Source organism: Poecilia formosa, unplaced genomic scaffold (assembly GCF_000485575.1).
Source record: "Poecilia formosa unplaced genomic scaffold, Poecilia_formosa-5.1.2 Scaffold374, whole genome shotgun sequence".
Classification (NCBI taxonomy): domain Eukaryota; kingdom Metazoa; phylum Chordata; class Actinopteri; order Cyprinodontiformes; family Poeciliidae; genus Poecilia; species Poecilia formosa.
In genome coordinates, this window is record NW_006800313.1 from 87,892 (window position 1) to 109,251 (window position 21,360).

A 21,360-nucleotide genomic window follows, 5' to 3' on the forward strand; every position below is an offset into this window, starting at 1 on the left:
GTCATGTTTATGACAGTGTTATGTCATGTTTATGACAGTGTTATGTCATGTTTATGACAGTGTTATGTCATGTTTATGACAGTGTTATTTCATGTTCATGACAGGTGTTATGTCATATTTATGACAGTGTCATGTCAGTCTTATTCACCCCCTTCAAATAAAGTGTTACCGAATGGTCTTAAATCTGAGTTGTAGAACCTGCAGGAACCTCGTTATAAATGCGGATACATCCAGGAAATACCTGGAGAATATTCATTACTACTCGGTCAACCAAGTGAAGCGCAGCTATTTCTGTGCAATGATTGGAGCTGTTGTAGCAGCCGGAACCGTTATGTGATCACTGACTTGTCAGCAGCACTGAGCAGAAAAAACATGTGACACTGAGTGGATACGTGTGTGTGTGTGTGTGTGTGTGTGTGTGTGTGTGTGCGTGCGCGTGCGCGCGGGTTTCTTTCAGGAAGTACAGTGTACCAGCCAGTAACAGTCGTCACTCCTCAGGGCCAGGTGGTGACTCAGGCCCTGTCTCCTGGGACAATACGTGTCCAAAACAATCAGGTACCGCTTCTCTGCTTCGTCGCTGTGAACTGGCTCTGCATTTCTAAGTCACGTCTTCTGGTGTTGGGCTACAATCTGGCATTGCCTGAAAAGTGAAAGAAAAACTGAAATTGACAGATTCAAACAGTGTATGTGACTGGTGAGCTGAAAGTCTCATGGCATATGCAGCAGCAGGGCAAATATTCCAAGCACAACAGCAAATCTATTCCTGAATGTGTAAAAATGGCCTCCAAAAACCGATGTGAGACTTGAATCTGATGCATATCCCTTAAGCCAATCTTTTATGAAAACCTTCCTGTGGAATTCAATTAAAATGTAAATTTATTACATCCCTTGCACAGATGTAGCAAATTAGCTGACAGTGTGTGTCGGATAGCTTCGAATAGTTTCCCCTAATAAATGAAATTATCCCTATAAATTGGCATGGAAAAACATGAAACTATAAAAAAAAAAAAAGAGTTTCGTGCTCTAAAACGTTTGTGACAAAAGTTGAACACAGAGGGTGCAGAGAATGACTCAGCATGTCTGCTTAGCTTCAGCTACAGTTTCACCAGGACTTGAACCTCTTCAATCACGAGGACAACTCAACAAAAAATAAACGGGGCGTTCTACCCAAACACGCCACCAATGTCATGCGCTCTTGGCTCTTCCAGCATATTGGGGTAAGTAAATATTGATGACGCCGTGTGAACGGGCCACACCTTAACCTTTATTTATGAATGTCCTGCTCCTTCCTCCTGCAGCATCCTTATCCAACTGAAGATGAGAAGAAACAGATTGCCGGTCAAACAAATCTGACACTCCTACAAGTCAATAACTGGTTAGTTTTCCTTTGACTTATTTATTTTCACAGAATAAGTTTTTGTTATATCAGAACACCAATGAGATTGACATTTCTTGTTTGTAACAAGTCCTAGGGAAAAAAAAAAGTTCCATAAAATCACAGCAAGCAACAATGTAGTGATTTATTTTAAAATTAAAGTACAGCAGGGTTTGGAAGAAAGGGAAAAAAAATATGAGAAATTTGACGAGATATTAGGATCCTGTAAAACTACTTTGCATTTCTAGAGCATTAAAGCTGCAGTATGTAACTGGTAAAAAAAAAAAAAAAAAGTTTTCTACGTATTTGTTAAAACCGCCACCATGTTGAGACAGAAAATCTGTGAAAAAATGGATCCTCTCCCGGAGCTACTGCAGTGTTTTAACACGTCCAGAGGACCTCAAAGCTCTTCACTCGGTCATTTCACACTGTGAGCTCTTGGATTGTAGCCATTTGCAACCACTGACGGAGGCGCAGCTGCTGCGCCGTGGCACCACCTGTGACCATGAGGCGGGTGAAGTGTCTCGTCCAAGGACACAAGGACAGACAAAGCAGGGATCGAACTGGCAGCCCACTGATTGTGTGGTGTGCTCCTACCAGCGTGGCTACCGTCACCCCAGTGCAGCGCGCCCAATCAAAAACACCCAATCTGAGCCGAGAGGAAGTGTCTTTGGACTGTCAATTATGCTTGCGTACGTTCTGCTAAATGTGATGATGGCAGAGAAACAACTTGGAATCAGAAATCCTCTTAATGTCATTGTGCTCGGATAAAGCACGACCAAATTTGAAAAATAACAACTCAAAACAACCGGGATGTTAAGAATAAGTAAATAAATGAATTAATTAGTAAAGATCAATTCTTTAGATGGATTTGCTGTGTTCAGGGCAACAACAACTCTCGCATAGAAACTGTTTTTAGTCTGTTTGTCCTCGTCTTGGCTCCTCCAGTGGCACATTTACTGTGTTGATAATACTACTTTCAAATCAGCATGGTTAAAATCACCTGCGGCCACATGCACTGCCTCTGTTGGTGGCTCTGCTGCTGCAGCAGGGAAACGGGGAGGATGTGACCTGACACCACTGAGCCCCTGCTTCTGACTGATTGGTTGTTTCTGACTGAATTGTGTGTTTCTGTAGTGAGCACTGAGAGAAGGCAGAGGAGCATGATTTTTTTTTTTTTCACAGATTATCTGTCTCATACCACGCTGTCATGACAGATGGCAGTTGTAACGAAAACATCTATTTTTTTATATGAAAGCTACATAATTAAGAACAGTAATAAGAGAGATTGGATTTGGGGAAATGTTCTGTTCTACATGTTACACCTATTTATTCGTTTGTCCCCCCAAAAAATAATCTATGGCAAATTCACAGCAGTACTTCTTGGGAACACTATCTGGCTAAAATATGTGAAAGTCGATACAAAATCCAACGTGAAAAAGACCCCAGAACATCTGGTGTTTCCAGGTTCATAAACGCACGGAGACGGATCTTGCAGCCGATGTTGGATGCTAGCTCTTCTGAGTCCACCAAAACCAAGAAGAAAACTCCACAGAATCGGCCACTGCAGCGTTTCTGGCCCGACTCCATTGCTGCTGGGGGAGGAACCCACCAGCAGGTTACCATGCCTGATGGTAAGTAGCAGCCTATCAGGACGAATCAACTATTCTATGTAAAGAGTCAGCGACTCTTTACATATAGTATAAATTGCACATTTCAAAGTTCAGGAAAAAGGTAGCTTTATTTTAGCTACAGGTGAAAGACGGTATTATTTTAACTGTATTGGCCATGATGAAGCCATGATGAAGCCATGATGAAGCTACGCTCCAAGTAGCTTCATGTTGGAGGGTAACATGGCTGTTAGCTGAGCAGATGAGCTCTGAGCCTATAGGAATGAAGGAGCGCACATACAGTTAGTCACAGCAACATTTCAGCCAATGGGATGGAGAAACACTAAAAGACGGGGTCAAGTCTGTCATCTGTGGAAGGAGAGCAAGTTGGCAGTATCCCGACCGATGCCCCAAGGAATCACAGTTCCTACGAAGAGATGGAACTGAAGGAGATCCTAAAGTTAAAACATGAAGGGGGGTTCGTCTCATGTCATGTCATTTAAAGGACCAGTTATGGTGAAGCCACTGGGCCTTCAGTTTGGCATCCGTTCTAGCAGCTTCCTTCAGACGCCGCCATAGAAACGGTGATGCTTCTCTGCAGGTACAATGGTGACGATGAACATGGAGAGTCTGCAGAGCCTCACGTCAGACGGAGCCACCCTGGCAGTGCAGCAGGTCATGCTTGCAGGCCACAGCGAAGATGAGTCGGGTGACAGCGGGGAAGACGATGACGACGCAGACATGACCGTTCTGGGGCTCGACAACAGCGACTCGTTGCAGTAAAAGCCGACACACTGACCTACACATACTCAGAAGGCATGTGTAACACAGACACATTGGGTTTACACCGAGCACAAAAGCACAGAGTGTCCATGGACAGTACTGTGCTCTTCCAGCTGACCTCAAGTCTGCGCTGCGTGTGTGTACTTCAGAAGTTTCACTTCAGAAACTGTTTTTTTAACAAGTTTATTCGTGTAGGCGAGTGCACTTTTTTGTATATTTAAGCTGAAAAGATGAAATCAAGCAGAAAATACGTGTTGAAAACACAAGAAACAAGTTTGTATGCTCCGTTATTAATAGACTTTCTTGTTTTTTTTTATTATTATTATTATTTTGCTCTTTGATCTCTTTTTTGGATGCCAACACATAAGTTGTATATGTAATGGTTTGTCTTCATTCTTTGCATGCTTGTGTTTTGAGTAGATGTACGCATTCTTCAGACTTGCTCTCCAGTGAGCAGAGGGGGAAAGGAAGAAAAAAAAAAGTAGATATGCTTATTTTTCTATACAAACATGACATTAGTGTTTTTTTGTTTTTCATCTTTGTGTTCTGTTTTGTAAGGAATGTTTATGTACAGATTCCTAATAGCAGGCCTGTTTTTCAGGGTTCCTTAAAGTTTTCTAAAAAAAAAAAAAACACTTGAATGGTGATGAACATTGCTATTTAAATTGATTTTTAAACTCAAAAGACCAAGTAACAAGGCCTTATTATGTTTTCCTTTCATAGACCTCTTGCCAAGAAGCACAAACAAAGTTGACCCTTTTGAAAAATTTATGAAAAGACACTAAACTGCAGAACAAAGTTGTAGTAAAAAGATCAACTTTGCACACGGCTCACAGATCGATATCTGAAGAAATAATCATGCAAAGTCAATTGGTTGTTGTGCTCATGTTTTTTTTTTTATCCAACTCCAGTTTACCCATATTGTGTATACTATGCATTACGTATTTGAATCATTTCACAGTTGTACCCTTGGCATGACCATGTCAATTGCACAATCAAGAACACTATGCTAACTACACAATCACAGGGTGAGAGACTGAGATCTGTGGAAAGACGCTCCACAGCGGGTCACACCAACAAGCAGCAGAGGATGTTTGGGATGCGTTCAGCTTTTTGTTTCTTTGTGATGCTTCTACTGCATAGATTAAGGAAATTCGGTTCAAGAAGAACTGGAAGGAAAACGCCTTCGTTTGGTCTTCTGTCACTGTTCTGGTGAAGTATTCAAAATGTCTTCATTAAGCTGTCGTTACGCCACGAATTGGGGTGGCAGTTGTCTGAATCATGGTAAGCCTGTACTGAACATTAGTTTTTATCAGTCTTGTTAGACACTTGGCCCATGTGACCGCACACAGCTGTTCTTCATTTGGGTTTGTTCACCATGATCTTGTCTGTTTTTCCTTAGAGCTTTCTATTTTGGAATAAAGAATGCCCAACTCTCCCCTGTTTGTCGCATCCATATGTTCACCTTAAAGCAGACGTTTCTGTCCTGCTTCAAAGAGTTTTAAACTGGTTTGATGTGAATCTTTTGGAAGCCAGGATGTTGGTCGAACTTTGGTTTTCAGTTATATGTTGTAGTTGCCTCTTCTCTCTGAAAGACAGAAATGCAAAGTGTTCATTACGACCTAGACACGTTTCACATCGACACAGATTTCATCTGCAGCACTGAAGCAGCTGGTTTCAGTTGTTTTTGTTTGTTGTTGAACTCAGGCTGAGAAGATGGAACATTTCTTTCCTCACGTCATGTTGTTTTGTTTTGGGGTTTTAAGTTGTTTAAAAATGTCATTTCTACCTAAACACGGTACTGTAACGTTTGGACAGGAATGCACAAATGAGCAGACCGAATGAAAAATTCATTTCTGGCAAATTAGTAAAAATGGATAAGTTGGTTGTTTCCTGGTCCTGCTGCAGCTTTTAAAGGTAATTTAGGAATGAATCGACGACACCCAGCTGTGATTTCATCTAGCTTTAGACTGAGCTGCTTGGTTTGGAAAGGTCTCCAATGAGGCTTAATAAATACACCTTTTGTTAAGTTTGGGCACCCGTATTATTCTTTATTTTTATTTCCAAGTCGTTGGGTGTTTGGAACAGCTGGTTCAGTTGACACATCTAATAACTGATGGACACAGTAACACCTCAGTATTGGTATGAAGTTTATCGGACTAAGAAAAAATGGGCAATATGATTAAAACAAATTTAGACGGGTGCAAAAATCTGGGTACCCTTACCATTTTGTTGATTTGAATACCCTTAACTACTTATCATTGATTTATTGAAACACAGAATTGGTTTGGTAACCTCATTAAGCTTTGAACTAGACAGGTGTGTCCAATCATGAGAGAAGCTATTTAAGTTGGCCGAATCTCTCAAATGATCTGGAAACACAGATTGTTCAACAAAAAGTTACCTTGGAGATTTAACCTGTCAGTTCCACTGTGAGGAACGCAGTAAGGAAATGGAAGACCACAGGGACCGTTGTTAACCCCAGAAGTGGGTTTAAGTTCTGGGCTTAACAGCACATATGTCAAAAAATATGTTGTTTTTTTTTTAATAAACGCTACTAAATACTACAGCTCTAAGGTGCAAATTCAAGACTAATCCTAAAACAGACTGAATTGTCGTACATACTCACTTCTATCTGTAGGCGGATCCAGCTGAGTGCCTTTGTAATGCTAGTGTAAACTCCTGGTTTGTTCCTCTCAGCACAGCCAACCCCCCAACTAGTCACTCCAACAAGCTTCCACACGGAAGAGTCTTCACATGCAAGCGGGCCCCCGCTGTCCCCCTGTGCAAATGTACATGCAAAAATAGATGTAAGCCTCTTATTCAAATAGTACTCTGCTATTCCTGCTGATACTCCTAGTATGACTTTAACTACGAAAAAATGTAATAAAGATCTTTCACAGCAATGAAAATGGTTTTACAAAGACAGCAACGCACACTCTTTCATCTTTTTGCATGTTCTGGGTTTTGTTTTGTTTTTGTTTTTTAGGTTTTAGTGGCTCTAGTGGCCTTTATTTGAAAGTGGTCAGACAGAAAAGTAGATAATGAGAGAGGGGGAAGACATGCAGGAAAAGCCCTGATGTTTTTAACTGTACCCAGAGAGAACGTGCAAACTCCATGAAGAAAGATCCCGGGCTGGGAATCGAACCCATGACCAGTAGGTGGCACTGGCCCACTGTGCACATCCCACTCCAGTAGTGATTATAAGGACTTAATATCACTTCTATGCTACTTGGCTCCAGCAGCATAACAGTGGCTCAAAGTGTCCCCTGCTCTGGTCTAACATTTAATAAACTGTCTTTATTTATAATTCCTGACTCAGGTTACTCTAGTCAGGACTGTCCTGATTCCAGAGTCCACTCCACACAGAATCTGAGAGCTCCGAGTCGCGCTGAAAGTCCTTCAGGTGCAGAGCACCGTCTGGAATCTGACCACAAAGCCCAGTCTCTGTGAAGCATGGCGCACAGGAGGAAGAAAGGTTTCTGTTCCTACTCATCAGCAGGGCCAGTCCGTCCATTCTCTAGCAGTTAGCAAATGTTGGAGAGGAAAATCCCAGGTAAAGGTATCTGTAGTCCACGTCTGCGATGCCGAGCTAGAACCTCTTCTCTCGAGCCTCTTTTGCGGTGACTCACTCTTTTAGTGAAGATCAGTGGATCTTAACCTGGGTTCGGTCGAACCCCTGGGGTTCGGTGGAGCCTCTGCCGCGGAGGTAAAGACACACTGTGTAAAGTCGTGATGACGCCCCGTTTTGCTGCAGAGGATCATGTTACATTGTTTAGCCAATCAGAGCTGCGGAGGAGCCCTGATTGAAGGAGCTCCACTCAGCAGGGATTTGAACTTGTGACTTTAATTACTTCAGCAAAACTCACCGTTTTTACTAAGTTCTGTAGCTTTCTGTGTACTTCTAAATCTGCTCCTTAGTCGCATCTTTTCGGGGATCCTACTCCCTCTAGTGGCATGGGGGTGGTAACACAACTAATATAATTACATTACTAAATCAGAATACAGCAAAGTCTTTATTATTAATTTTTCATTCTCTTAAGAATGTAGAGCTAATGATTTAAACAAGACCTTAAAGTGGTTCCAGTTTTTCTTGATGACCAACCTGTTGAAATTGTGGCAAATTTTAAATACCTTGGGTCGTTCCTGGACAGTCAGCTCAACTTTGCTGAAAACACTGACTATATTTTGAAGAACTGTTCTCAGAGATTCTACGTTTTAAGAAGACTTAGTGATCTACGTCTTGAATTTAGGGGGCAGGGGGGTCATATTTTATTTATCACTACAGAAGGGTTCAGTGAATGCGCATATGAAACTGGTGGGTTCGGTACCTCAAAAAAGGTTAAGAACCACTGGGCTAGAGATATGCTAAGGATCGGTGCTACAAGGATCTGTAATTAATACATAGAAATAGCATGTCTAATAGCTCTTCATGGTATTTACACATAAAATCAAACAAGACAGAAAGCACCAAAACACAGAAGCAGCCACTTGCGGCGGCGTGGAAGTGGTGCATAAGAAGAAGGCAATATGATTTTTGTAATTCTGCTGTTTTCCATGTTAAAAGGAAACAAGCCGTACCTGACAGGAGTCAATTCCTCCTTCCAGATATCCTGCACATATCATCCAGGAAGAGATTAGGCCTTTGTAAACATCTGCCTGGTTGCAGGTCTTGGTAGAGATGAGCGGTATCGTAGCCGAGCGTAGAACCACACTGGACTCTCCTAGAAACATTAGTTAAAAAAAATGAAAAGCAAATATTTAGACAGACGTTTATCATAATATTCAAATTTAACATTATGTAGGAGACTGGATTGACAAATTACACAGACTTACCGTCTTCTTCTGTGGCTCCCCAACCAGATATCCAGCACATCCTACCTTCTGTAAACTCCTCTCCATAGTTAGGCAAACAAATGGGTTCCACAAAGCCTATGGAAAACGTGTATGTCTCAGAGAATTTGACGATATTTACCGTATGTTCATCTCACATTTGGATTAAAACTGATACTCTGATACTCATCAGTCTATCTGTCTTTGGATTAAACACAGCATCCCCAGAAGGATGCAACTTATTGCAACCAGCGGAGAAAATTGAAGGAAGAAAATAGGATTTTATTGACAGTTTATCCTCCCATAATGTGAGCCGAGTTAAATATTCTTCAATAATCCTTATTTATTGATGATTTGTGAAACATTGTTTGACTGAAAATCAGTAAATACGCTCCCACCGGTAGTCTAAAGGATGTTATTGGTTTGATAAATATTTCTTTGATATTCTGTGGTTATACCAAATCATTTTCTACCGACGCTGTTGTCACGGTTGCCTAGAGACTCATTACTCATTTATTTAGAATATTTGAACGAGAGGATAAATTTTGAGTTATTACAAGTTGTGAGAACAAATAGATGAAATTCTGAAAGTGTGTGCTCTTCACTTACAGCAGTAAAAATCCCCCATACTGATGTCTCGGTATTTTACCCACAGCTTTCTTTAAGAAAATGTTGGCTGTCATAGAGTTCGATTCGATTAAAATGAAACTCATCTCTCTTAGTTTCCCTCCCAGCCTCCATATCTTAAGACAACAATTATCAAACAACTGTTTGAAGTAGAAGAAAGTGAACTGATTTGAACCTGAACTGCCCTGAATAAATTAGAAGAAAGCATGAATTCATAAGCATAAGCAGATTTGGTCTAAGTAATAGTACCATCAAAAACAAGCGGCTCCTGTAGCCTTATCAGTGCAATGTCGTAATCCAGTCCTTTTGGCCAGTACTGAGCGTGGCGTATGATTCTCCTTACAGCCAGAGAATGGGCGCCATGGATCAGCTGTTCTGTCAGCCCCACATGAACCGTCCACAGGGAAGAGTTTTCAAATCTGGCCACAGACAAAAAGACAAACAAGACATTAGATTCAAATTCTGAATTGCTACAAAGCCCAGCCTGTGGGAACACGGTCACTCTGAAGTGGAGCCGAGCCGATTTGGGCTGCTGAGGTAAAACCGGTGGAAAAGGGGGCAGCTGCTTTTTGCTGGCCAGCACGCTTTTAATAAGGACAGTGGAAGGACAGCGTGGTTACTTTAGTTTACTTATTTTCATACTATGTATGTAAAGAAGGACTTTACATACTTAGGGTACAAACAGGGGCACTGCTGGAAATCTTGGGCCCCCTGACAAAAAATTTGATTGCCCCCCCGCGCAGCTGCTATTACAATTTTTTGAATCTATTTGACCCACAAAAAGTGTAACAATTTCATTAACAGATTAACAGTAAATACACAAATATTTCCTACTTTAAAAGGCTTGTTAGGGCTTTCTGTATGTTTTATTTTGAAATGCTGATATAGTTTATGAATTCAGTGTTCAGTGGTCATTTAATGTATTATTAATGTCAGACACAGACCTGCAGCCCAGGGGCGGATCTAGATGGGGGCCAACGGGGTACCAAAGAAATTATACTAAATAAATGTCTTATGTTAATACTCAGTGGTGATTATTTTAACCTTCACAATTTTACTTTAACAATGAATTAAATATTCTAGTGCTGCACTTTTAGCTGCTGTATGGAGATAAGATCACACTTTCCATCTGCCAGGGATCTGCAAACTGAATCTCTGGAGACACAAGTGGCTCTTTGGCCCACTTATTATATCAAATGATGAGATATTGCTCTGTTTCTGTTTCAAGAAACATTGACTACCTTGGCCCTCGTGGTGAATTTGTTCTAGAACCAGCCTCCAAACCTAACTCCTTTTTTGTATGAATTATTCTAGTAATATTATTTAAAATACTAGAATATTCACATAACTTTTATACTTTTGGCTAAGGACACATTTTGAATATTAAATTAGTTGTTATGATCAGTTACTTAGTATTTGAGCAGTTTACCAAATACTTTTTACACTTGCTTTCTTAAACGTGTTTAAAGTATCATACTCTGATAGGAATACAGTTTGGGGCACTCTAACCGACCTCCATGCATGAATGATTGCTCTATGGATCACTTCTTAAAGACAAAAAACATAAAAAATGTCTATTACTGCAGCGGACGTCCCACCCCATGAGAGGAGGGCGATGTGCCACGGTGGGCGTCCCTTAGTTTCACTCCATATCAATCCTATTCAGAACTGTGTTATTTGAACACCTCTTAAAGTGAATATTTTTGACTAAGTTTGATGTATTTCAGCCCAGCTTGGTAGTAAACTGTTACCTAACATGATGAGTAAATTCTATTCATTGCTTACAGGCATCCAGAGTCCTGCTGTTAGCTTTTCTAATCTTGAATGTTCAGTGAGACATTTTTCCAATTAATCAGCCTTGAAAGAATTTCAGAGAGAGGTTTGATTGTCTGACTTACCCATACACACAATGAGCTGCAGTGAGAATCCAGCTTGATGTTATGATGGAGCCTCCACAAATATGTTCCCTCTGGAAGTGGAGACTGACCTGCCAGGGAAACTGACCTGGTTTGGAGACATTACCCCCCACAATTCGAGCCTTGTACTGAGGCCTAGAACCACACTCTGAGAAAAGATGCAGGACAACAACTATCAGACGATCAATTTAAAAGTCAAATATATTTTGTTAATGATCTACAATCAAATTGATGAAAAAGGTATTTCAATTCACCATTTTCAATATGTTATGAATTTTTTGTCATCTGCATGCCTAACTTACTAGGCTCTCTTTGAAGCTAATTGTCGCCTATTGTGTATGTGTATATATATATACACACACACACACACACACACACACACACACACACACACACACACACACACACACACACACACACACACAATAGGGCTTTTTGTCCTCTAACAGAGGGGTACCACCAATTTTGGACGTGTGCGTGTGAATCATGACTCCACCCAGAAAGATATCAGTTCAAATTTAAGATTAAAAGCCTCAAATTAATATGACATTCATGCTCACGGTGAGTGGAAGTCCTGGTCATAAACTGTACTTCTCAAGCTTCACGTTAAATACTGATAATAATAAATGAAGTCAGATTGAATGTGTTCTCTCACCAATACATTTCAGAGAGGTCACCATGCCTGAGCTGCACTGCTTCTTACTGCAAAGACACAGCCAGGGTCATATAACATACAAGCACATATAAACAAGTTCCATCAATTATTAGGTAGATCCAGAGCAGAACTTATGTACACTAGAAATGTAGTTAAAGTATGAGATGGCACACACAAAATAACCTAGATAATTTTTGAATTTATTTTAGTACGATACTCCCAGTGAGAAAAAAACAATTTCACACATCAGAGTTTAAATGTATTCCTTCCAGATGTGCAGGGGATCATCAGATAACATTCTTATACCAAGTGAGAGATATGACTTCTTCTTTGTCACAGCAAATTTAACACATTGTGTCTGTTGATGATTTTTAAATGATCTGTTATTCTTTTGAGGTTCTGTCAGCTCCAGAGGTCTTTTTTTTTAGTTTTTGGTCTTTTGTCAGACAGGAAAGTGGGATAAAACTGTTTGTCTTTTACAAACTTCATCACCAGTGTTTCTCAACATTTTGTGGGCCAGCGCCCCCTAGCCACCATGTAGGCTACTTGCACTGAATATTATTATATGATTAATATTACTATCATTATTGTTGCTGTCTTGAGTTGTACTGTTGTTTCTGTATTTATCGTCAAAAATCCTTAAAAGAGAAACACATTACTGAATTATTAGTTTCCAAAGAACAAAAAAGCCATGTGAACAGAAATTATTTTTAAAGGTGTCTAAGAAAAATGCAATGAATGGACATTCAACTTAAAATTGGTAGCCCTATCAGCAGCCAATCAGAGTGGGAAAAAAATCTTGCTCTGATGTTACTAAATCTTGCACAAAATGGCCAGATAAGATAAATCACATAGCAATACCAGTTTTAACTTTGAAACTTTGTAAAAAGGCTGTGCTCTGCAACATTAAAACATGGATAGAACTGCAACTACATTATCATAATCAGTTTCTGGTGCAGCTCTGTGCTGCCTTCAGGAGAATGGGACATATCCATAAAACTTCGCCCACATGGCATTTGCTGTGCAAACCAGAGCTTTCAGTGGAAAAACAAAAGTTGCAATATCCTTTTAGTGCCATATAAATATGGGACAGAACCATGGATGATATTTTTCAATAGACCTTTCTATTGATTTTTAGGTTAATAGTTTTACTGAACAGAAGTTGCAAAGAATGAAGCTGGTTCTTAGTCAAATCCAAGTGAGTCAAACTGAAAGTGTCATTTAGTCACTTAACATTGTGACATTAACACTGACATGAAAAATAATATTGAAGAAATAAATATATAAAATAAAATCTAATTAAAAACATAAATAAATGATAAGTTCCTTACAGTTATTGTCTGTAAAATATATTTCTTCTTAGTACGAGACATGGTCCCAACAAACCCATGCCACAATATTAGTTTACCTTTTATCTGAAAATAGTGACTGTTTGTTCTTGCCATACAGTCCCCTGCATTAATTATTGCTCAAAAGGTCTTGCCATACCAGCTTATTCCTCTGTACTTAGTTTAGTTTCTTAGTTCATTCTTATTCATAGAGAGACAGGCTCATCCAAACTGCTGCAAATAGTTTTCTTTTTTATTCTCTCGGTCAAAAAGAATTGTCAGGCTTATTCTGCATAAACTTCCCTCACCTGTGATGATGAAATGTCGCATACCTGAAGGTTGCAGCACTCTGAAGCTTAATGACCTCTGCCTGGCTGTAGTTGATGGAAATTAGGTTGGTTTGAAGGTCCTGCTCGATGGAGGTCAGTGAGATGTAGGAGGACTCCACATGCCTAGTAACATATTTTCAAACACACTTATAAAAATATAGGTATGTACAAGAAACTATTTATTTTACTGTAAAATGACAGCTTCCAAAGGTTGTTTGTTGTGCTTTTGATAAATGTTGACATTGAAGTCATTCAGAGCAAAAATCTGTTCACTATGCTACACCTTAAATGGTTCCTCAATCATAGGTAGATTATTACAGCAGGAATTAAGTCCTCCTGTCCTCCTCTAGCACCAAATACCCTTTCAAAATAATTTTCAGTAGGTTATGGTGGCAGAAGGTTGGAGTATCTCTGCTTTCTTTGAGATTTTTTCAGTTTTTCAAATAGTCATTCCTGCTTTTTTTGTAAGAAAATAGCTTTTTTTGACGGCTACTCCTTCTTGTTTTGGATTCTGTCTGGTTGGAGTGAAACAGGGAGCAGCTGATCAACATCAGAAAAGCTGAAATAATACCACAGCTGAAGCCAGAAATCCCGGAGGAGTTGAAAAGGAGGCATTGTGGACAGTGTTGTAGTCAAGACCACCTAATCCGAGACCAAGACAAGACCAAGACTTTTAGGGTCCGAGACCAAGACTGAGGGAAGTTGAGACTGAGTCAAAACCAAGACCAGCCCCCCGCGCTAAATGACATGATGGAACGTGAAATATGTTCAAAATTGCTTCTCAAATTGACCTGAAAGATTCACATTCCCATAAAAACACATAGATATGAAATACTTAGAGCTGAAATAAATTTAACCAATATTAAAAGCAGAACAAAGTCCAATCTCCATGTCACAATCCGCGGTGGTCTCGTGTCATCCCTAAAAAGATAACACCCTGGGTGTTTGCCCATATTGCCCATGTCAGAAACCATAACTATCTGCACCATTAAACAGCACTGGAGTTAACGCACTAACTGTAAACAATGCTCAACTATGAACACTGACTAAGGAGCAACAAGCAAGAAGTAACCAAGCAAAAGGCGGTCACCATGACTGTACTCACCCTCTCTCCCGCTGCATGAAGCCAGGCAGCACAGTGTTGTAATGTCACCATGACAGGTAACATAAACAATCAAAGAGCAATGTGCATGCAGTTCTTGGGTTTTAATTATTTGCGAGTTAAATAAATATCAATGTATATAATTAAATAAAATAATAATAGCTACTGCAGTGTAGGCAGAGCACTACAAGAAGAAAGAACGGCTCTCAGTGAGGCTCCAGTCTGATATTCTTAGTAAAGAGCTGTTCAGAAGAATCGGATCATTCGTGAATTGACATTCACGAACGATTTGCACTATTTTGCAGACTGTAATAATACCAATAGCAGCAAAACAATGTGGTTATATTTAAATTGTAACCACTTTGTGAGATATGAATGAAATAAATGTTACAATAAAATTAACCGTTTTTCCAACAGTTACAGTGCATACTAATGAGACGCCACAACTCAGCACCTGTAACAGTGGTATATTGATCTTTGAAATCTATATTAAATATTCAACTTGTTGGTCTTGTGTTTAATCGTGTATTGATTCTAATTTCTTTGTTCATGTCAGGTCATTTAAGTTAAATGACAAACTATTTTCTGCCTTCACTGTCTGTGGAGCTTAACAGAATAACAGGCTAAAGCTTCAGATTAAAATATTAACCTAACTCTAAGCAGAAAAAGAAATATGTTTCAAAATTAGCAATTAATATTAAAAAAGAAGAAAGCAAGAAGACCTTGAGTATCCCAGTTGCTTGCAGGCAGAGATCCCTAGCTGGATGTTCCATTCCTCAGAGCACACTGTCCTCCACTCTCCTCTCTTTTGAACCTGCAGAACTGAGCTCCTGCCACTCAGACGTACTAATGAACAGAGAGATCACAAACAGAACAGTTAGTAAAATGTTATCTGTATGTTTGTTTAGACAAATCTCAATTTTAACTTAACCTTCCTGCATTAGGGCGACGCTCAGGAGGAGCACAGGAAATTTCACAGTTGGACAGCAGGGAAAGAAGAAGTGCTCTCATCAGACCGTCATTTTCCAAAACCACACAAAAAACCCTGCCAGATCACGCACAGAGAAAAAAAAAAAAAACCTAACCCATCCTGACCCATGATTTAACAGCTTTTTGGTCTGACATTTTTTGTCTTTATTGAGGTGCATACAGACAGAATATAACTTCAGACTGTTTTATTGCCATCTTTGGGGTATCTGACTTTTGCTCCACTCTTCCTTTGCCTGTATAACAGGCCATCTCTTTTGGGATGGATGTCATTCTCACAGAGTAGAAGTCTGCCTCACCTCAATCTTTTAAGTACTGGCTGAATAACATGGTTTCCTGTTTATATCTCAAAAGAATATGCTACACTCTCAGTGATTATGTTTCCAGACATGTTAGCCTCCATGTTTACATCCGCAAACACTGAGCACTACTTCTTTTTATGGCGGTTGGCAGAACACTGAGAACACTGACGCTATTGCGCCCACTTCTGCGCATGTGGGAAACTTTCAGGTCGTTTGCCCGTTCAGACTGCAGAACACATACAGGTCGCATATGTGTGGCAGTGTGAACGGCCCTGCAAAAAAAAATCCGATTTGACAAAAAAAATTGGAATTGAGTCACTTCAGGCTGTCTCTGTTAGCTTACAAAACATTGAACTGCCTTTTGTCACAGTCGCCTGGCAACCTCTCAACCAATAGAATGAAAGAGTTGTAGTGGGTGTGTTTGTTTCCTTCTAGCAGGTGTGCCTGTGTGGCTACTATCACCTGCACCACCCACTGGATGTAGGGAGAAACAACGATGTCAGCTTTCTGCTTCGTAGTACACTAAATATCTGCCAGCAGTGTGCTGCTGCTCGCTAACAGCTACTGATATCAGGCAGAATTTTGTTAACCCAACCAATGACAACAGTCACAACATAATATCTATCTAAGATGTTTGTTGCCACAACAATCCACCATCCACACGTTAGACTATCAAACTCCTACGTCACAGTGGATACTGCTATTCTTTCAACCTCAGTTGGTCTTTCAATCTGCATTTTCATGATTATTCTGCATGAGGGACAGTAAAATGTTGACAAATAGGACAGCATGAATGCTCATATGAGGGAATTCTACAAAGTTAAAGTCTCAATACCATCCAGTACTCCACTGTTGGATTTTCTTAAACTAAATTTAGAATTGGTATGTGCATGTATGATCTATGCAGTTCACAAATGGATGGGATCATGAAGAAGGGACATCATATGACATATGTGAATATTAACATTTAAAGACATTGGGTGCTAATAGGTATATTGATCTGTTGTAAAAAGCTACAAAATTTGATTGACGTCATAGAGGTAAAAAGTCAGTTATACAAAATACAAAAACAAATTATGTAAACTTTTAACTTTGAAGAAAGTTGGAAAAAAAAGAATATCTAATAATTTTTCATTAATTGTCTTCAAAATTTAGAAGCCATGCTAGTAATCCTTGCTTACCTAAAATAGAAAATGTTTGGTCTGATTTTACACCAGACAGTGAAGGAAATAAAGTACAGTGTGTAAATCTGGTTTCAGCTGCAGAGACATGAAATGTGTCTTGATACCAGTGCATCTCACCACAACCAAGCTCATCTTCATGGTTTTCACAATCCATTGTTCCATCACACTGAGCCATAGTACTGACACACTGGGATGATGAACCACAGCGAAACTTTCCCACACAGCTTAGACCCACTGTAGATGAAGAGATGAAAAATGTGTGCAGGGTAATAATGGATAATCATTTCTTTTGAGATTAAAAAGACAGTTAATTCTCAAAAACCCTTAGAACTAAAACTGGAACAATCTTGCATAGATGAGTGGGCCACAATTCCTCCACAGCACTGGAGGACTCATGGCAAACGCTTGATTGCAGTTGCCTAATCTGTTATTTGCTCCTTTAATAAACACCGTCATTTAAAAACTGCATTTTGTGTTTACTTGTGTTGTTTTTCACTAATATAATTGGTTTGATGTACCGAAACACTGAAATGTGACAAACCTCCAAAAAAAAAGAAAGGACATCGAGAAGGGGTCAAACAGTTGTTCACAACACTAATGAACTGATGATAACCCTGGAACAGAAAAAATACTTTCCGTACAACAACTGTGCATTAGGTTCTTGTGGTTGAGTCAGTCATTGCCAGGTCCACAGAGGTAACACAAAGCTGGGCTCCTTACCTCCGAGACCAATCCCGAGAACAAGAAACATCATCAAGATGAGGCTTGAAGCGATCAGCAGTTCAAATCGATGAAGAATGAATCTGTTTTTCCATCCCTTAACCAAGTCATTGTCTGCTAATAAAAAAAACACAATAACATTTTGAATATTTAGCTGAACCCCTGATTTTTCCCAGTATTTTGTATTTTCTGATAATCAGAATATGTTTTTCATATTCACAAAGGCTGGCATGCGAAATGGATTGTGCCTACGATAGAAGAATGTTGTCCATCTTTGAAGTGTGTAGATGTTGGAGCAATTGTAGTGTGATCCAAATACATAAAAAGTACTGAAATCCCACTTTACTGAAGTTTCACAAATCTCACACTTGGTTTCAAATATTCTGCTATTAGAGCAGAATAATCTAGTCAGGTTGTAGCTTTTTTTTTAACTAGAGTTGAAAGATGCAGAGGTTGTGAAAAAATAGGTGGAATCGCCCTTTAGCCATTTCCCAAATCAGAAGCTGCAATCGGAAACTAACTTCAGCTTTGTGTCTCTCAGCCTGATATCGTCATCTGGGACATCTCTAGACCATAGGAAACATTGTAAGTCGTTCTTTATGCCTCCACCACCACTACCAGCTTTGCAGAAACTGTACAAACACGCATTTTTACCCAAAAAGATAAGTTTTTCAGGATCTCCAGAAACTAAATCGGGATCTCGAGCATATCTCTATATGTAAGATATACCACCCACATCTGCAATTTTACAGAAATTGGATCAGAAATAAGGGTGTTACAACCATTTTTGGGAGAGATTCATGCTTATCCTGCATCAGAACAGTATGGTTTTTGTGGACATCACTCAAAGGATAGTAATGGCACAACAAGCAAGTTAAGACTTTTGCCACTAGAAGTAGAGTTGTTATTTGCCAAACTGCCATGATTAACAGGAAGTGTGTTCATATTGAAAACATCAACATATCTCACCATGAACAAAAGGCTGAACTTTTGTGACTGGCATGGTTGGACTGGGTGCAGCTTGAGAATGAAGCTCTTCTGGGTTGCCTGGATCTTTCTCTGGTTGAAAATCTGCAATAAAGCTGCCAAGGGGACTGACAATAAGAGTGTTGGGCGTTTCTACCGGGGGGAAATCTTCTTCCGTAACCGAAACCACTTCGATCTTTGAGCTGTCTGAACCTCCACCTATCTCTGTCGTCAGTTCCTAAATGAAAGTTATGTAAAGTTAATTTATTTAAACATCCAACTGATCAACATGCAGTTAACCCAAAATCATTTTATGACCATGACAGATTTAAAAATTCACACAGCCACACATATGCGGCCTGTATGTGTTCTGCAGTCTGAACAGGCAAACGACCTGAAAGTGTCCCGCATGCGCAGTAGAGGGCGCAATAGCGTCAGCGTTCTAAGTGTTCTACCAACCGCCATAAAAAGAAGAAGAAGTGCTCAGTGTTTGCGGAAGTAAACATGGAGGCTAACGGCGGAGCTTAGCTTACATATTTGAAGTTGTTGTCCAACCGGAGCAGCATATTAACTTAATCCTCATTATATTCCGTCATAGTTGTTTTTCTTCCCACTTACGCATATCAGGACGCAGAATTTGTTGAGAAACAGTGACGTTCAGTTCGGATGAATGCGGCCTGGACGGTAGGTCACATTTGAATCGGATACGTATCGGATATGGGTCACATTCGAAAAGAATCCGACCTGTTCTGTTCAGACTGTCATGAAACGATCAGATACAGGTCGCATTACATCGAAAAAAATCGGAATCGGATCTCTTTAGGCTGCAGTGTAAACGCACCCTAAGTTTATTCCACTTGGCGTCGCTCTTGTTCTACGTTTTATAGATATCTTTAGCCAGCTAGCAACGTATAGAGAACGTCTCGACGCGTGACGTCATTACCGCTTCTACGTGTCACAACAGAGCTGGGGATGACAAACAGCCAGGTAGCAGTCGCCTTTCTCTGCGTTTGATCGTGGCATTTGTTAATGGTAGAAAGTACCGGAATGGCGACTGCAAGAAAAAGCAACTGGTACCGGACTGTTCCATCATCCGCCACACTATTGTTACAAGCGTAGTGAGCATGAAGTCGGTGTAGCTTAGCCTAGCACCGAATGTCAGCCATGACGAGGAACGGCGGGCGGGACTTCCTTCAGAGGTCCCTCACTCTGTGGGCCGCACTAATATTATACTGTCTTATCACGGTGGGGGCCACGAGAATGAGACCTCTGTCCATCCTGCTGGTGCTGGGTTCAGATTTCTAGTGGGTGTGTGAGCAAACCCTTTGTACACATACACATAGGGGCCCGGTTGTTACACTTCCTTAAAATTATTTCACTTGAAGCTGCAGTATGTAACTTTTTTATTTATTAAAATTTTTACTATAGAAGATAAGGTTAGTTCAGTGCTCAGCAGAAAGCCAACATGTAATGAACATGATTATGCTCTCTGAACACTTTTTACGATGCAGGCCTGTGCTGTTAGCATCTCTTCTTCTGTCGGTCGACACATATGCCAGCCACAACAGCTGGAGAGGAGTTAGCAAGAAAGGGTGATCCTTCAAGTCCTGCTGGTACAGATCGAGACCCCTTGGTCAGCTGGGTTGAGTTCGGATACTATGTCCTTCCATTGAGTTGGGCGAGTGGACTGGAGGATGCGCTGAACTCTGTTGTGCACATAGACATAAAATCTGCATGACTGATTGTATATGTACTCCAATACGACCTTGCTGTCAGTGTAGTACACAACATCATTAAATGCACAGTCCGTTTCTCCTAAAACCAGCTCTGCAACTTCAACTGTGAGTACTGCAGCTCATAGCTTCAATCTCGGAACTGTCAAACCAGCTTGAGGAGCCAACTTTGTCTTTGCAAACACAAAACCAACTTCTGTGTTGTCTGCTGTTGAGACCTTTATATAAGCAACAGCAGCAATGGCTTTTACCGACGCGTCGGCATAAACACAAAGCTCTCTCCTTTGGGCATTTGCTGTGGAGAGGGAAGTATAAGGCCGCGGTATTTGGAGATGTTGCAAATGTCAAAGGGAGTCTTTCCATTTTGTCCACTCAGCCTTCATGCTCTGGAAAGGGTGCTTCCCAGTCCTCTGTTAGACTGCTAAACTCCCGCAGTAATAGTCTGCCTTGAATTGTGATCAGAGCGATAAATCCAAGTGAATCATAGAGACTACTCTCTGTAGAGAGGACACCTCTGCGTGTAAAGGGCTTTTGACTGTCTGTAAACTGGAATGTGAAGCTGTCTGTATTTATGTTCCAAGACAATCCCAGACTGTGTTCTCAGCAAAAATATCCAAGTTCTCGATGTCTTTAGCTCAATCCTCAGATGGAAAGGCCTCTAGAACAGCTGGCCTATTAGAGGTCACTTTGTGTAACCGGAGGTTAAAGGATGCAAGAGTGTTCTGCACTTGTTTTAGGATATGAGCTGCTGCTTCTTCTGTGGTAAATGACTTCAGCGTGTCATCAACGTAGAAATCCCGCTCAATGAGTTGGCACACATCTTCTCCAAAGTGCGTTTCTCCATTAACACTAGCTCTCTGCAGACTGTATGGCGACGGAGAGAGAGGGACTGTTCCCAAAGATATGCACT

The 21,360-nt window shown here is 40.3% G+C and overlaps 2 protein-coding genes across 3 annotated transcripts in view; one reads left to right on the top strand and one right to left on the bottom strand.

Annotated features, from left to right (window-relative positions):
- Positions 1–5,206, top strand: part of pknox1.1 (pbx/knotted 1 homeobox 1.1) — a 10,656-nt gene extending 5,450 nt beyond the window's left edge. Inside the window, exons 7-11 of the mRNA XM_007575253.2 lie at positions 458–555; positions 1,089–1,217; positions 1,299–1,375; positions 2,843–3,009; positions 3,587–5,206. Of these exons, the coding sequence (XP_007575315.1) occupies positions 458–555; positions 1,089–1,217; positions 1,299–1,375; positions 2,843–3,009; positions 3,587–3,768 (653 nt within the window). The 3' untranslated portion in view covers positions 3,769–5,206. The remainder of the gene's footprint in view (positions 1–457; positions 556–1,088; positions 1,218–1,298; positions 1,376–2,842; positions 3,010–3,586) is intronic.
- tmprss3a (transmembrane serine protease 3a) lies at positions 4,657–19,626 on the bottom strand. 2 transcript variants are annotated; one of them, XM_016662449.1, is made up of 13 exons: positions 19,559–19,626; positions 18,721–18,955; positions 17,752–17,865; positions 17,149–17,265; positions 15,281–15,404; positions 13,460–13,579; positions 11,800–11,846; positions 11,127–11,292; positions 9,478–9,647; positions 8,605–8,700; positions 8,350–8,492; positions 6,398–6,550; positions 4,657–5,356 (listed from the first exon to the last, which is right to left on the bottom strand). In XM_016662449.1, exons 2-13 carry the CDS (start codon positions 18,752–18,754, stop codon positions 5,327–5,329), a joined length of 1,314 nt encoding a protein of 437 aa, XP_016517935.1. In that variant the 5' UTR covers positions 18,755–18,955; positions 19,559–19,626; the 3' UTR covers positions 4,657–5,326. The 2 variants fall into 2 exon arrangements, with proteins under 2 accessions (XP_016517935.1, XP_016517934.1); XM_016662448.1 differs by having other exon boundaries at positions 17,752–17,868.
- Positions 19,627–21,360: the final 1,734 nt, after the last annotated feature.